Genomic DNA, 15295 nt, shown 5'->3' on the forward strand with positions numbered 1-15295 from the left:
CCTTCCGTGCTGCCTCGAGTGAGAGAACAATGGACGCTGTCACATGTATCGATAGTGAAGTTTGCTGACAAGCATGAAGTAAAGTTTGTCCCCCCAGGAACATCAGTATGGCCCTCGTGTATGGCGCTGATGGCATGTTACTAGGCATTCGGAATCACCCTGTGGAGGTGGGTGACCCGTCTTCTGTTCTGTGATTAGACTAGGAATTATCGCAGGCTTGGTCTATCGCCATGGTCGAATCTGGCATTGATCACGTCTTGTAGCATCTGATGTGAGGCTCTCATCGTGTCGTTCAGTATGTAACAGGCACGCACGTATCGCGTACCTGCCGCCGCCACGGTTAGGCTCTGGCACTAGCTTTCCCGTGCTGCAGCTCCTTCCTCGAGATCACGGCTGGCCAGATTTGATGCCTACGCATTGGTACCTGCTGGGCATCGAAGTGAGCTAATCGCAAGACGCGGGTGTCCGGCTCCCGAGGTCTCACCGACTCAAGTTGACGACTGCTCTTTGTCTATACTCTGACAACCACTCACAACGACGCCGGCAAATTTCTCTCGCTCCGTGGCCTTTCGCTTATCGTGGTTCCAGTTCCTGGCTCTTGGTACCCCGCGCTTACGAGGTCGATGAATGTCATGTCGGAATGCGCATCCCGAAAATTGATGCATACCGTCTCTCTATCCCCTGATGTACTGCCATGTGCTGAGATGGATGGAGTGCCTTACCTCCCATAGCGCGTCTCTCTCGAGTCAACTTCACACCTCAGCACTAGAACTGCACGGTCCTGTGTCATGGTCAAGCCTAGGGGGTATTTTCTGGCCATGTACACCGTCGAGCTCTGTCTGCAAGGCAGCAAGTCTCCGTGTATTGACAAGTGCCTCGCACCGCCATTTGGGGATGCACTACGCGAGCGACCGGGATAGTGGGGAAGCCGCGGCACGCGACATACGCGACACAGCGTGAAGTAGGAGATGGCACCTAGGTGTATCGCCAAAACAGTCGGAAGCGCAGACACTCTAGTAAACGGCACATCGTGTGATAGATAACACGTCGAGATTGGAAGGAGCTCGTAGTAGCTTGGCCTAATGCAGGGGAAGGGAAAGGAGGACCCTGACCGAGAAGCGCGCCAACGTCATTGCGCGCTTGGGCCTTGCCCGTCATTTTGCTCTCCATCTCGCTGGCGATCAGTACACGACCACCGTAGGCTCATCTTCGCGAAACCCTGAGGGACCCTGACAAGCTCCAGAGCAACCGCCAACACATTCCACTTGTCGTCGCAACACGCCATTGGTCCACCACCATGCCCCCAAAACGCACTCATGCTCACGACGAGGCGCACACCTCACTCAAGGACAAACTGCAGAACCTCCAGGGCTCCAACGCGCGGGGCGGCCGTCGTAACGGTGGGCCGAATGTCGCAAATGGCAGTACTCTGAAAGAAGTAGACAATGCGTCTACCCACAGCGGCCAGACTTCTACCGATCTCAGCTCGTCAGGAAACGTTCGTCGCGCCCTTGTCCTCACTACCTGCACACATACATTCGCGGTCGCTGACGCATCACCTCTGCAATAGATCAAATGGTCGTCGCAAGACCCGTCTGTCCTCCAAGGCTACCGAAGAGCCTATCGCCTCGACTGCCCTTCCAGCTTCAAGAACCCGCTCAGCCACGTCGTACTGAACCAGGGCATTGGACGAATGTCTCCGACCATGGCACGACCGAAGGGGAAACGACGTGTTCACAAGGACCAGCTCGGCATGGCTGTCAAAAAGAGCTTCAACTCTCAGGCTGTCACCGAGAGTGACGTGATTGTCGACTGGCTGTACAAGTCGAAACACCAAGGTAAGGCGTCCAGACACGGGCCGGCACATTTCCTTTGCTGATCTACATACCAGACAATGAGTTTAGAGTACGATTCGCTCCTCAAAGGAAGTGACTGGGTCACTCCGCGCATACACATCGCTGTATTTCCGACTTTCTTCGACGATACCCCTCTTTGGCACGATAGCCACCACTTTTACATACGGATTACAAGCATTGAACAGGAGTTTGGGATACTGGGCATTAATGATTAGGGAATGGTTATGCATCATGGCTCGGGTTGGCCGCGCGGGATCGGTCTGGTCTAGACACACAACGTGAAGCATGGCATATACAAGCATGAGGGTTATCAATAATGAGTATTTGGTAATGCTGAGATTTGGGCTCGAGGCTACGGATGCGCCGCAGGCGCATCAAGTTCATAGCACGTTTGCCATGCGCCTCCCGCACAACGAACCGAAGGTAAATAGCAAAACCAATGGCATGAACTGGAAAGACCAGCCGTAATATATGCATCCGCTCGTTTGTCTGCCCCGGCTTTTCCGTGAGCGGCAGTCGCGTCGTGGTAAACTCTCGAAGCTTCGACGCGCTCTTTACCGAGGGTGACCAATGACGGTGCGTCACCGGCCCGTGCCCGCAAAAAGTTGTCAATTATCGGCTTATACATCACTGGGCGAAGCGGAGAGCGATAAGCAGCATCAACATACCCATTGCCCTCCCCAGATCATTTCAAGATGAGTTTTGCTGGTCCGATGCCGCTCAAGGCGGTGGCTCCTGTACGCATTGCTGGCTCGAGATCTTTCGCCAAATGTCAACGACGATGTATAGCGACGCAGGCCTCAAGAACACAATCGCGGAGACCTTCTATCGCACAGAAGCAGCAAGTCCACAATGCGCAGTCAATACGGGTATGTGTTCTCATCCGTGCCCTTCCAACTGTAGATACTAATACGCTATGCACAGTTCTTCCACGCCTCTTCCCCGTCCTTGGCCATGGCCGACCCGTACAAGACACTCGGCGTCAGTAGAGATGCATCCGCTGCCGACATAAAAAAGGCCTACTATGGTATGGCGAAAAAGTACCACCCCGACACAAACAAAGACGCCGGTGCGAAGGAGAAATTCGCTGCCGCACAATCCGCATACGAAGTTCTCTCGGACGCTGAGAAGAAGAAGGCCTTTGATTCGTACGGAGCCGGTGCTTTCGATGCAAACGGCGGCTTCAACCCCGGGGCCAGTGCGGGAGGACCAGGAGGAAACCCGTTCGGAGGAGGTTTCGGCGGTTTCGGCGGGTTTGGTGGTGCTCAAGGTGCGGGAGGATTCCAGGATATCAATTTCGAAGACTTGTTTGGAGCATTCACGGGTGGGCGACGAGGAAGAGGGGGAGGTGGGAGAAGGAATCCCTTTGAAGAAGAAATCATGGTGGGCGACAACATCGAAGTGCAAACAAACATCTCATTTTTGGATGCGGCCAAGGGCGTCAAGAAGGACATTCACATTAGCCCCATGGCAGAGTGCGGGACATGTAGTGGCAGTGGTCTGAAGCAGGGTGCTAAGAGAGCAGAATGTAAGAGCTGTGGAGGTACCGGACAAAGGGTGACGAGCATGGGTGGCTTCCATATGAGCGCAACCTGTTCATCTTGCGGAGGATCCGGATTCGCGATACCTAGAGGCTCGTCTTGTGGCACTTGCGGCGGCGATGGAGCAGTCAAAGACCGGAAAACCATCACTATCGACATACCTGGTGGCGTAGAGGACGGCATGCGGTTGCGCGTTAATGGCGAAGGAGATGCACCGCTGACAGGTCACGCCATGTCTTCTGGCTCCGTCCGCGGCCAGAAGGGAGATCTCTACGTCCTGATTCGCGTAGCAAATGACTCGAAGTTCAAGCGCAATGGCTCTGATATCCTTCATACCGCTACCATTCCATTCACCACTGCTGTCCTCGGAGGAGAGATCAAAGTCCCCACGCTAGACGGCGAAGTCAAAGTCAAGGTTCCTACTGGATCTGGAACCGGCGACCGCATCACACTTTCTGGCATGGGCATGAAGGTGCTCTCGGGCCGACGTGGCGGCAAGGGCGATCTGCGTGTTGAGTTCAAGGTCAACATGCCCAAGTATCTCAGTGTCAACCAGCGGACAATTCTTGAGATGCTAGCGGACGAAATGGGAGACAAGAGCGCGCAACGCGTCATCAACCCCGGGAAGATGAAGGATGAACATGGGAACAGCGTAGGAGACGACCACTCGAATGAGGGCTTCCTGAAGAGCGCATGGCACAACCTCACGGGACAGCACAAGCACCTGGATCCAGAGGAGCGGAGAAAGGCGGAAGAAGACGAGAAGAAGAAAGGGTCTGGCTGAGCATGTGGAGAAGTTGTGAGGTGTTGTATAACAGGGCCGGCGTACAGGACGACTCATGCGACTCATGTTTTCATGTTTGCAGCAAGACGATTGAAAGCATTTGATGGCGTATATGACGATGGCTTGGACATGGTGTATAGAAGTATCCGTATTTGGCCTCTCGACTCAGGGCTTGTATAATATTACGCTGTTCATGATCACCCAAGAAGGGCATAGTTTTGCAGTGTTCTTGAGATGCTTGACTAGCTCTGTAGCCAATATCGCGGGCGCGTAACGAGGGCCAGATTCGACCTCCTTGCATGGTAATTGGTCGACGCGAGCCGCACAGCTGGGGTTGGCTTTGAGGTTGCCATAGATTGTCGCGACAGTGTGACGAGGTTGAAGAGTCACATATCGATAGCGGTCTGATTCTCGTGGCGTGCCTGAGGCATGATAGGCGGGTGTGGATGAGGAAGTCGCGGCTCTGGTGTTGCTTATGCATGTGCCTGCGTCTTCCCCACCAACCTCGCTCGCACCCTCCGAGCTCACCGTCAGCACCAGACATCGTCTGTATCGTTACCACGTAGACTTTTAAGCGTCGCCTGCGCCGCACGACAATCGTTCCCAGGACCCGGATTGACTAGACTGTGCCTCATGCGGCTGTTTCCCTGCGAACGCTTGATTCGGTGAACAGCCACCCGACCAGCGCATCGTGCCGCTGTGCATATCCCTACTTTCAACGCCATCTGCTGCGTGATCGCTCTGCTGCCGCCCCCCAAAGACATTCACTGTATTCATACACGAGAACTAGGCAGAAGGATTGCCAGCTACCGCCCTAGCGTATCCTCCGAGGCCCACGACAGCCTACTTCCCACGTTGTCGCCTACGCCATTGTCGCCGATCACCACACCCGCACGCCCAAGGACCAACCCTCGCGGCGATACCTCTCCAGAAAGCGCGCCCAGCGGCGGCCTCCTCAGCGCAAACACCGCCCACCATGACGACGCAGATACCCATGATCTCGGTGCCGCTGAAGCAGACGAGCGAGATTGACTGGATAACCCCGCTGAAGCAATACATACGCGCCACATATGGCGACGACCCAGAGCGCTACAATGAGGAATGTGGAACGCTGAACCGCTTGCGTCAAGACATGCGAGGAGCCGGCAAGGACAGTGCAGCGGGCCGAGATCTACTCTACAGATACTACGGGCAGCTCGAACTCCTGGACTTGAGATTCCCCGTGGACGAGAACCACATCAAGATCAGTTTCACATGGTACGTCCCGAACCGATAGTTAGGTTGAATGGAGCAGAGGGCAGAGGCAGAGGGTAGATAGGGGCAAAGTAAGCAAGAGGACAAGTAAGACTAACGATTGCCAGGTTCGATGCCTTCACGCATAAACCTACCTCTCAGTACTCCCTCGCATATGAAAAAGCTAGCATCATTTTCAACATCTCTGCCGTCCTATCTTGCCATGCCGCACACCAGAACCGCCACGAGGATGTCGGGCTCAAGACCTCATACCATTCGTTCCAAGCCTCGGCCGGCATGTTCACATACATCAACGAGAACTTCTTACACGCACCGTCGACCGACCTTAGCCGCGAGACAGTCAAGACACTGATAGCGATTATGCTGGCACAAGCGCAAGAGGTGTTTCTGGAGAAGCAGATTGCTGACGGCAAGAAGGTCGGCTTGTTGGCAAAACTTGCGAGTCAGGCCGCGTTTTTGTATACACAGGCAACGGAAGGTGCGCAGGAAAACGTCACAAATGCCGTGTTTGAGAAGGTCTGGCTTTTGGTTTGCCAGGTAAGAACATCACAGTAACTTTTGCAATTGGAAACTGACCGTCTCGCAGATCAAATCGCATCACATGGCTTCGCTAGCCCAGTACTATCAGGCTCTGGCCGACGACGATGCGAACACCCACGGTGTAGCCATCTGCAGACTACAAGTCGCCGAAACGCATGCCAAAGACGCCAATCGAGCAGCTCACGGCTTCCCGAATAACGCGCCGGCAAACTCGAATCTGACCTCGGAGACTGGGGGAATATTAGCAGAGATGACGAAGAAACATTTGGCCAACGTTCAGGAAAAGTTGGCAGAATTTTCCAAAGACAACGACTTTATATACCATCAAGGTATTCCGAATGAAGCGGCCTTGACGCCAGTGCCGAAAATGCCTGCGGCCAAGGCGATACCCGTCAGCGAGTTATACCAGGGACAGGACATTCAGAGAATCATCGGTCCAGACATCTTCCAGAAGATTGTCCCACTCGCAGTCACTGAATCAGCCAGTTTGTACGACGAGGAGAAAGCTAAGCTAATACGCGCCGAGAGTGAGCGTGTCGAGGTCGCCAACGATGAGATGGCCGCTAGCCTGGACTACCTGAAATTACCTGACAGTCTGAATGTACTGCGAGGAGGTATGGACCAAGACAACCATGTCGACAACGAATTCCGAATGTGGTGCGAAGAGCTCGCTGGACACCAATCGTTCGGTCCTGCGTTTGAGCAACTGGATAGGGACAAGTCGGAGATACTGAGTTCACTTGATGCCAGCATGAAACAACTAGACATGGAAGAGAGTGTCTGTGAGAAGATGAGGTCCAAATACGGACCTGACTGGACACAGCAGCCTAGCTCTCGGTTAACGTCCACCCTGCGAGACGATATCAGAAATTATCGGGGTGCCGTTCAAGAGGCGAGCACCAGCGACGCACAATTATACAACACATTTAGGCAATGTGAAGCCGACTTTGACGAGATGCGATCGGCTGGCGAAACGGATGAAGCCGATGTATTGTACTCAAGAGCTATGGTCAAAGCAGGCGCAAGTAAGGGCAAAAGCCCTAGGCCCACTGAAGGCAATCTCATCGATGATGACATTGATGAGGGCCCATCGGTAACGGATCAGATTGCGGCTGTTGAAGATATCTTGCGGAAGCTGAACCTTGTCAAGAAGGAGAGGACGCAGATACTCAAGGACCTCAAAGACAAGGTATGTGATCATCGACGCTCGAGTATGCCATGTATTGACTTTGACAGGTTCACTCTGATGACATCTCTAATGTACTAATTCTGAACAAAAAAGCCATTGCGAACCAGGAGTCGCAATTGTTTAAAGCTGAGCTGGAGAAATTCAGGCCCCACCAGAATCGCATACTACAGGCCAACCATAAACAAGCTTCATTCCTGAAAGAGCTCACTCGAACTTACTCGGATTTACTCAAAGACAAGCGTGTGCGATCTGAGCAAAGCAAATATGAGGCCTTTTCAAGACAACGAAACATTGTCATGACCAAATATCGCAGAGTATACCAAAGCTTCAATGATCTTGTTGCTGGATTGTCGCGCGCTCAAACCTTTTATTCGGAGATGAAGGACACAGTGTTAAGCCTACAGAAGAATGTTGAAACTTTTGTGAATAACAGACGCAGTGAGGGTGGACAGCTCCTGACTAAGATCGAGGAGCGCAACAAGGCACAAGGCGCAGATCAGGAACAACAAAGAATGAAGGAACTAATGGAGAGGATGTCACTGGAACCTTCAGGCTCACCTGTATCACAAGGTGGAGGCCGTAAGAAGAGCATACCACCTCCGCTTTCCTCAACACCTGGTTATCCGTCAACATCAGGAGCTAGCCATCCGGCGTATAATCCTGCAGCTTCACCACCTGTTACGCCACGCTATCCAATGACCACAGGCCCAAGCCAACAGTTCATGTCGCCACAGCAATCCTATGGCCAACCCTCGAACGGCTACAACCAGCAGCAACCCCCACGACGGGAGAGCTATGGACAGCAATATCCCACGCATCAAACGCAGAACTCGCAGAGCTCTTCGGCTTATAACCCCGCGATTCACAACCAATACAACCCCACCTCACCACCAGCACACCAGCAATTCTTCTCTCCACCGCCTGCACAACACCAACCACATCAGCCATGGGGTCAACCTCCTTCAAACCAGCAGCAACAGTGGGGTGGTGCACCTCAGAATAATCTGCCACAGGGTTATGTTCCACCGCCACCTCCACCGGGACCGCCGCCAAGTCAATATCAGCAAGATTATAGTCACTTCAGCCAAGGAGGCTATCCAAATGGACCCGGGGGATACGCGAACCAGCAGCGACCGGCACAAGGACAGGGTCAGAACGGGAACGACCCCTGGGCGGGATTAAGTGGTTGGAAATGATGAATGTGGAGAGATGGAGGGAACACTACCTTCGCGCAGGATACCGTCGTAACAAGAAGAGTAGGGCCCGGATCATAAATTCAGTTCGTTCATTATTGGCGATTCGAAAAGTGGACTTGAAATGACATCAGCGTATTGCCAAGGTAGGTGTAGATAATGGACACATCGTACATCATACACGGCAGTCCTCACGGACGTTGGCTTTTGGTTTAATCTTTACTCTTTTTCATATAGCCTAATTCGTGGTTTCAAACATTTGACCTAACAATCAGACAAGCTATTCGCCAACAAAGTCGTAGACCATCCTCACTCTCAACTCTTCACCCTTCTCATTGCTAACCCTTACACGTCTCGTATGCCTTCTCTCCCCATCAACCATCTCAAAGCCCCAAAGGTGGCTAGCCTCCCATTCACCCTGCTTCTTCCCCTCCGCATGAATCAACTTTCCCTCGCTATCCCCTTCAATCCATTCACCGTCGCCCTCGCCAACTACGCCCGTCTTCCTCCCCTCTTCGACACTGACCCATCGACTTCTTCCTGATACCTCACCGAAGAAACCATCCTGGTTGGTGCGCCACTCGTAGTCCAAGGTATAATCCTCTGTAGTACCAGGGATTTTGCCGCTAGTTATCGACTGCGCCATCTTGATATGTTGATCGTCTGGTTGACTGATTTTGAGATGGATAGATGCTGCGGTGGCTGTCTTGCGGACTAGAAGGTTTACGCCTTGGAGCGCGAGGACTGATGCAAAGTCATCGGAACAGGCTTTGTTTAGTTGCCATTTACCCGATAAGGACTGTAGGGATTTGTTGGATGGAGCAGCCATGGTTTGTGACGTGTTGGTCGTTGTAATACAGAGTACTGTGAGCAGCTTTGACATGTTTCAGATGGTGTGAGGCGCCATTTCATAGTCTGGAATCGTGTCGTCACCACCCGCATGCTTTCTATTCATCTTGTTCCAAAGCAGCAACCCTTCTCTATTAGGCATTAAAATAGCTCAGTAGGTTGATTTGACGAACACCATAAACATCAAGAGCATCATGGTTGTGTGATAATGGTAGTTGTCTCGAATTACTCTCCGTTAGTGGACGTGGATCACCTTGGCTCTGATGTTGGTGGTACCACTTCTTTCCACGGATCTGGTCTTCTCTATCCTCGCACTGCATTAGTTCTATCAACAACACAAAGCGCGCAGCATCAAGTCTGAGACATTCTATCACCAACTAGGATGCGACATAGATTGCCGTTCCAGGATATCCCCGCGTCTTTCCCAACCTTGTTGGGGCGGTATCACAGCGCCGGTGCCCTTGACATCATCGCGGACAACGCGGCATCTTTGAAGTATTGCAGACAGCTATGCTCGTTACATCGTCCCCTTGCTAGGGAAGCACAAGTCAGGGTTGCTTGGTATAGTCGCATTAGAGGTGGTTATGGGCGGCGATCTTTGGTAGGCTAAATAACGATAGACGCACAGCGCTGGGGCTGAATGCGCTGACGAGGAGGTTGGCCCTACCAGCTACCCACATTGACATCACACCAACAGGCATCAATCAACGAGGCGCAAGAATACTTATATAGTATTCAGCGCTTCTAAAACTGCGAGATCATTCACAAGCGATAGGAACCGCTATCACATACATTTACTTCGACATCTAAACAATCTCTAACAGTTGTTGACCCCGCCGCGATGTTGCACACCTCAGCCGCTATTCTCGCCGCAGCCTTCTGCTCGTTGGCCTCCGCGCTACCCACATCCAATATCGTTGCTCGAGCAGGCGGGCCCGCGATCACGCCTATACCTTCGAACTGCACCGTTACGGATCCTCTGCCCACCGATCCAAACACGTCTTACGTGCCAGCACCAGCTGCCCACGACGATATTCTATACAGCTCTTACTACCCTTCCTACACATCAAACACAACTGCCATGGCACAACAGTGCCTCCAGCAATGTTACGGCTACGGATATCATGTCGAGTGCAAGACAGCATACTGGGCAGAGAACGTCGTGGTGCCGGCAGGATACTATGGCACGGCTGGCGGACAACTCGAGACGGCTTGTCTAATGTTCAGTAGAGCACTCACAGGCGACGACTTCGTGGCAGCACCAGAAGGTCAGGGCACGAGTGCAACTGCGAGCAACATTGCATGCTGATAGTGTCATTCTATGATGGTCAAAGTTTATCTTAGCGAGTCGGCCCGTTGGTCATGAGAAACGATCTGAAACATGGAGTTTTTGGAGTCTGGCTTTACGTCATAGGGTAAAATGAGGATATACAGTAATTGCCATTTGGCAAGATAGGGTCACCGGTGTAGATGGAGTTTCACCTTCTCTCTAGGCCAAACGTTCAACCGAGTCAGATGATAGATGCTACGTAATGATTTAGCCATTTGTGTCTGTATGAGTGCAGATGTCACTAGTGTTGTGATGGTACCCTACAACTGTTGGTGTTCTGACGAGTAGGATTATGGAATGGTTGTGGAAAGATGTCAAATGCTGGAGCCAACATGGCAGTACCTATGAATTCGTGGCATCTAGATGAGTCGTCTCAAAGACTCATCGAACAATAAATCTACCTAGCTAGCAATGTCGTCATGCCCACTACTAAATTAGCGAGGTCGTATCGTCCGGAAGAACCTATTTTTGGGTGACACAAGCGGCAACGTCCGTCTCGTGAAATGTGAACAGGGTAACAATCAAGCTTTCTTAGGTCAAAAGCCTCGCGAGACCAGTCCGTAAAGAAGCGAATAGTACAGATACAGGCTGTGAGTCCCGATCGCATCGTCTATTCTTACCTCTTCGCCTTCCCCGTGTTGTCTAGCTTTGACGGATTTTCAATGCACATGATGGTGGGGCAAGAAAGACGCTGGAATGCAAGCGGTTGGCGGGCTGGCGTGGTGCGCCTTCAGCCGTTGCGTGGAATGACCTGCATTTACGAGGTCACTCTCGCGTCGCGCCTTCTTTACATCTTCTCGCCTGTTCGCTCTATTTTTTGTGCTAGCGTCTCGAAAGCGCATATCGGAATGATCTACTAGCATAGCCAGCTTCGGTAAGGTGGGATATACAATACGTCCCAATAGCATGGCTGTGGGTAGCCAAGCCTTTGAGGCGTTATCTTTAACGGGTGTACTTGCTTGGTGGGTCACAGGTCAGGAACATCCCTGATACATCACATTATCTGGATAGCTAGAGCTTCTCAATGTGTGGATATTGGATGCAAATTACCATCGCACTTGCCTCCAGACTCGAGGAAGACGGTCCTTCCGCGGTGAAAGGTAATGCACGTGCAACAGCATTCATGGCGGGCCGACCATCCAGGTACCTGTCCCGCGCTACTTCGTCCCTCTCATACTTCACGTCTCTCCTCGGATTTTGTCCAACTCACACACAGTCCATTGTCGTGTTAGGAAGTTGTTAATACGGAGATAGAACGGAATTCTATATGTTACTACATGTGCTACAATTATTGCGTTACTCTACACCGAAGCCTATCAGATGAGCACTTCCCTACCGCCTCATTTCGGCTCATTGGATGCCACCAACTTAGCTACCTTTAGGGTCGCCGTCAAGGTTTCCCCATTCGTTGTTAGCCCATGTATACCACAGTCAGATTTGGGGGCTGGTCAGAATGAGCGTACTCCGACCGGAGCTGCTGAAACGTTTATTGGTGGCATTGCGGAGATGTGTGGAGAAGGGGGCTGCTGATGACGGGCCGGCTTCCTATATCGGCATTGCAACTGATCTTGTTGGGAATATGGGGGAATGTGGGGGCTGGAACTGTACTCTCACAGAAGGCAGACATTCATACTTTCGTTCTCCATACGTAGACTATGCACGGATTCAAGAGGGAGAAGCTCACAATATTCATGACTCAGATATATGGTGGTTTACGAGTTGGTATTATGTACTATATAGATAGATCGGCCGTAGCTTCGTCAGTCATGAACGTATAGTGAAGATGTAGCCGACTGCAATGGTCAGCTCGCTTGCTAACAAACTAGTAGCTCAGAAGCTCATGATAGGTGCCAGATCACAAAGGGAAAAGCAAATATCGCCACAAAGGGCGCCTTAAACACATCGTCCAATGACCGCTGGCTTTAACGCAAAAGCAAAAAGGCTATAGACAAGAAGCGAAGTAAGAACCATGGAAATCTGTTACCCCATGTTGAATGTCCGCGGACTAGGATACTTCTGTTTTCACCGGTGCCGTTCCCTTGAACTCTCCATGCAATATATCCAGGAGCTTGCGGAGGGTGTCGGAATTGCTCCCTCGTCTACGGGCGATTGTTCCTTCTTCGTCTTCACCCTCCGCATCGTCGTCCTGTGTGAGAAGCTCGATTGTCCTTCGGAGCTTTTCATAGGCAGCATTGAGTTCCGTGTGCGATGTTTCGAGCTTGGTGTACTTGTCGTTTAGGATGGAGAGCTGGGCTTCAAGATCTCTGGCGTGCTTTTCTTTGCGCTCTCGAAACGCACGTTGGGCGGCGCGATTCTGAGCTCTTCGGCGCTATTCGCACGTTAGTTCGAGCTTGTGTATGTAGAGTAGGATATACATACTCCCGAAGTAGTGTGGGTTCGTTCCGCTGGTGCAGGTGTGTGGGTAGTTCCGAAAGTAGGTTCAGTGTGCTGTAGTGGTCTCGGACTGCAATATGGGCTATCATGCTCTGAGCCAAAATCCGAGGGGGTCATGGGCATGGGATATGATCCAAAGTGCATGGGTTCGTCGACGATGTGAGGGTAGTAAGCTTGGTGGATATGTGCAGGAAACTGGTCGTATGTAGAAGAGACCTTTGGAAGATTAGTTGACAAGTTTTGAAGACACAATCATGATACTAACAGGTGATCCACTCAGACTCGGAACTTTAGAGAGATCTGGAGGCATCTCGAATATGGCTGTCTGGTGTGGTGGTGCGATATAGTTGCCTTGTGCCATCCAGTAATCGAATGATTGAGAATCCATCGCTCTCGATTTACAATTGTATAAGAGTGAGGACAGGAGTCGATACGTCTGTGTGCTCGCGAAAACGTTTGTAGAGACGAGTGTTGATGTTCTCTCTCACTAGGTCTATATTGACGGCCACTGATGGTATGACGTGCAAGTGGTTTGTTGCTTCAAGATAAGATACTTATGTGGTGGAGACGGCTTACACAACGGTGGGCAAGGTGAGATCTTATACACCGTGGGGACGTCGCGTATCTCTCCGTCGGAACCGCGTCAGTCACATGAGATGGCGGCAAGTGGCTTGACAGGGGTGGTTCTGTCATGCAATTCTGCCCACGACTAAATTCAACGGCCACGGCAGACCCTGAAAATGTGGCTTCCAGCGGGAATACGTGCAGAAGTTAGCTTGAGCTGCATGTTCACACAGCTTGCTACCGGCACACGGGTCCGAAGCACGGTCCACCACTGCAGGAAGCACATCAACTGTTGTTATTCTCGTCTTCGAGTGGTTCCCAGAGTTACACAACCAATGGCCATGGGGCAGGGGTCTGCATGGAGGCGTGCGCTATACTTTTTCGAGGCCTTGATAAAAGATTGGCATGCTTGCTGAGCCAAAGCGGAATGATTTCCCGCCAACCAAGCATACAGTGGCCAGGTTAGTCCGTCGTCGCGACCGTAGTAACAGGTAGAGGTACCTGGCGCTGTCTTCTCGAAGAGTAACTCCACTTTAGGATTATCGTCCCGCACACGATGCATGGTAGGGCTGTAATTTTCTCAGTTTAGAAACTCTTAGCTGCGATCGCACATTCGTGCGATCAACCAAACAAGATTCTTCTTGCAGTGAGACGCTCACAGAGCTAGACATGATTGCTCTGTAATGCGCTGGGTCTAAGGACCTCAGCTAGGTGACGACATTAGAGCGACATACTGACCCAAGGTTACGTCCAGCTGGCCTGTTGAGTTTTCGCTTCGAGAGCTATGGGCCGAAGTTCGGTCGTAGTGAAGTGTCGTTCGCGCTAGCCGCGAGCAGTGTAAAGTGCATTCCAATTCTGTCACCGCTTTTCCTCGCTGAGCACCGATCCAGGGGGGCCTACTAGTCACCGTTGAAGTAGCCTGCTCAGTGTGGCGTCCCTCTTATTAAGGCAGCCATCGCCAGCCCCGAAGCCTTCGAGGTTGGATGCCACACGATATCGAGTTGTGACCATCGAGGTGGACGGCCATCTCATACTTTGTTCGCCTAGTGAAAAAGGACAAAGTGCTTGGCAGACCTTCTCACATGCCTTATCGTGCAGCTAGAGGAAGACAACAGATAGTTGGCGAGGTCGATGGCCGATCGGTGAGTGTCGGGTACAGTTACCTAGGGCGCGCCGAAAAGAAAGCCTATAGTGGCAACACGTTGGTACGCTAGGTTAGCGAAAAGGCTACGTAAGCGCGTTTGCCATGACTTATCAGTAGCCTTGTCCATGTAACGTTCCCAAGCGATTACCACCATCACGAAATGCTCGGCGACGTGAGGTGATATATCCTTACCATATTGCATTTGATCAGCCAACATGGTGCAGCCTGCTTGCATCGTGGGGATTCCAAGGCAGTTGAATTCAAACATACAGTATCGCAGACCAGGCTGTAGACAAGGCCTCATCTTTGCCCTATGGCTTGATTCTTATGCGGCATTCCCATATGGTTAGGAAGACAGCCCTACGGCGCTCTGCTACGACTATGCTGGACTACTTACCCAAAGCAGTAATTCTGCACTTCGAAATGTAGCAGCGCACTAGTGACGTAAGCGGGGAGAACTGGCTAGACCTGCACCAGCGCTTCTGCTGCGGAACGTGCATGAGGGCTGAAAATCCACCGCGTCTTACGCATCCTTCACCGGATCCGCTTTGGGGCTGTTCAATCTAACTTTGTGCAGCATCGCTCATCGGCCGACACATACGCAAGCGAGACCGTACATCTTATCTGATGGTCCTTCCTTGACCGATATGCAACTCG

At 51.8% G+C, this 15295-nt stretch overlaps 6 protein-coding genes across 6 annotated transcripts; 4 read left to right on the plus strand and 2 right to left on the minus strand.

Moving 5' to 3' along the window:
- Positions 1-1297: 1297 nt before the first annotated feature.
- On the plus strand, positions 1298-1932 carry AA0111_g846 (hypothetical protein; the record flags this gene model as incomplete). Its single annotated transcript, XM_028654909.1, has 3 exons — positions 1298-1498; positions 1571-1838; positions 1892-1932. The coding sequence occupies 3 exons, from the start codon at positions 1298-1300 to the stop codon at positions 1930-1932; spliced, it is 510 nt and encodes a 169-aa protein (XP_028511211.1).
- A 619-nt stretch (positions 1933-2551) lies between these two features.
- AA0111_g847 (DnaJ 1) lies at positions 2552-4181 on the plus strand (the record flags this gene model as incomplete). The annotated part of the gene is made up of 2 exons (XM_028654920.1): positions 2552-2725; positions 2781-4181. The coding sequence occupies 2 exons, from the start codon at positions 2552-2554 to the stop codon at positions 4179-4181; spliced, it is 1575 nt and encodes a 524-aa protein (XP_028511073.1).
- A 976-nt stretch (positions 4182-5157) lies between these two features.
- AA0111_g848 (Vacuolar protein-sorting protein) lies at positions 5158-8360 on the plus strand (the record flags this gene model as incomplete). The annotated part of the gene is made up of 4 exons (XM_028654931.1): positions 5158-5438; positions 5543-5972; positions 6022-7164; positions 7212-8360. The coding sequence occupies 4 exons, from the start codon at positions 5158-5160 to the stop codon at positions 8358-8360; spliced, it is 3003 nt and encodes a 1000-aa protein (XP_028511208.1).
- Positions 8361-8637: 277 nt separating this feature from the next.
- AA0111_g849 (hypothetical protein) lies at positions 8638-9186 on the minus strand (the record flags this gene model as incomplete). Its single annotated transcript, XM_028654942.1, has 1 exon — positions 8638-9186. The coding sequence occupies one exon, from the start codon at positions 9184-9186 to the stop codon at positions 8638-8640; it is 549 nt and encodes a 182-aa protein (XP_028511207.1).
- Positions 9187-10047: 861 nt separating this feature from the next.
- Positions 10048-10515, plus strand: AA0111_g850 (hypothetical protein; the record flags this gene model as incomplete). The annotated part of the gene is made up of 1 exon (XM_028654954.1): positions 10048-10515. The coding sequence occupies one exon, from the start codon at positions 10048-10050 to the stop codon at positions 10513-10515; it is 468 nt and encodes a 155-aa protein (XP_028511468.1).
- Positions 10516-12541: 2026 nt separating this feature from the next.
- AA0111_g851 (hypothetical protein) lies at positions 12542-13318 on the minus strand (the record flags this gene model as incomplete). Its single annotated transcript, XM_028654965.1, has 3 exons — positions 12542-12865; positions 12916-13146; positions 13196-13318. The coding sequence occupies 3 exons, from the start codon at positions 13316-13318 to the stop codon at positions 12542-12544; spliced, it is 678 nt and encodes a 225-aa protein (XP_028511469.1).
- Positions 13319-15295: the final 1977 nt, after the last annotated feature.

Source organism: Alternaria arborescens, assembly GCF_004154835.1.
Source record: "Alternaria arborescens strain FERA 675 chromosome Unknown contig_2, whole genome shotgun sequence".
Taxonomy (NCBI): Eukaryota; Fungi; Ascomycota; class Dothideomycetes; order Pleosporales; family Pleosporaceae; genus Alternaria; species Alternaria arborescens.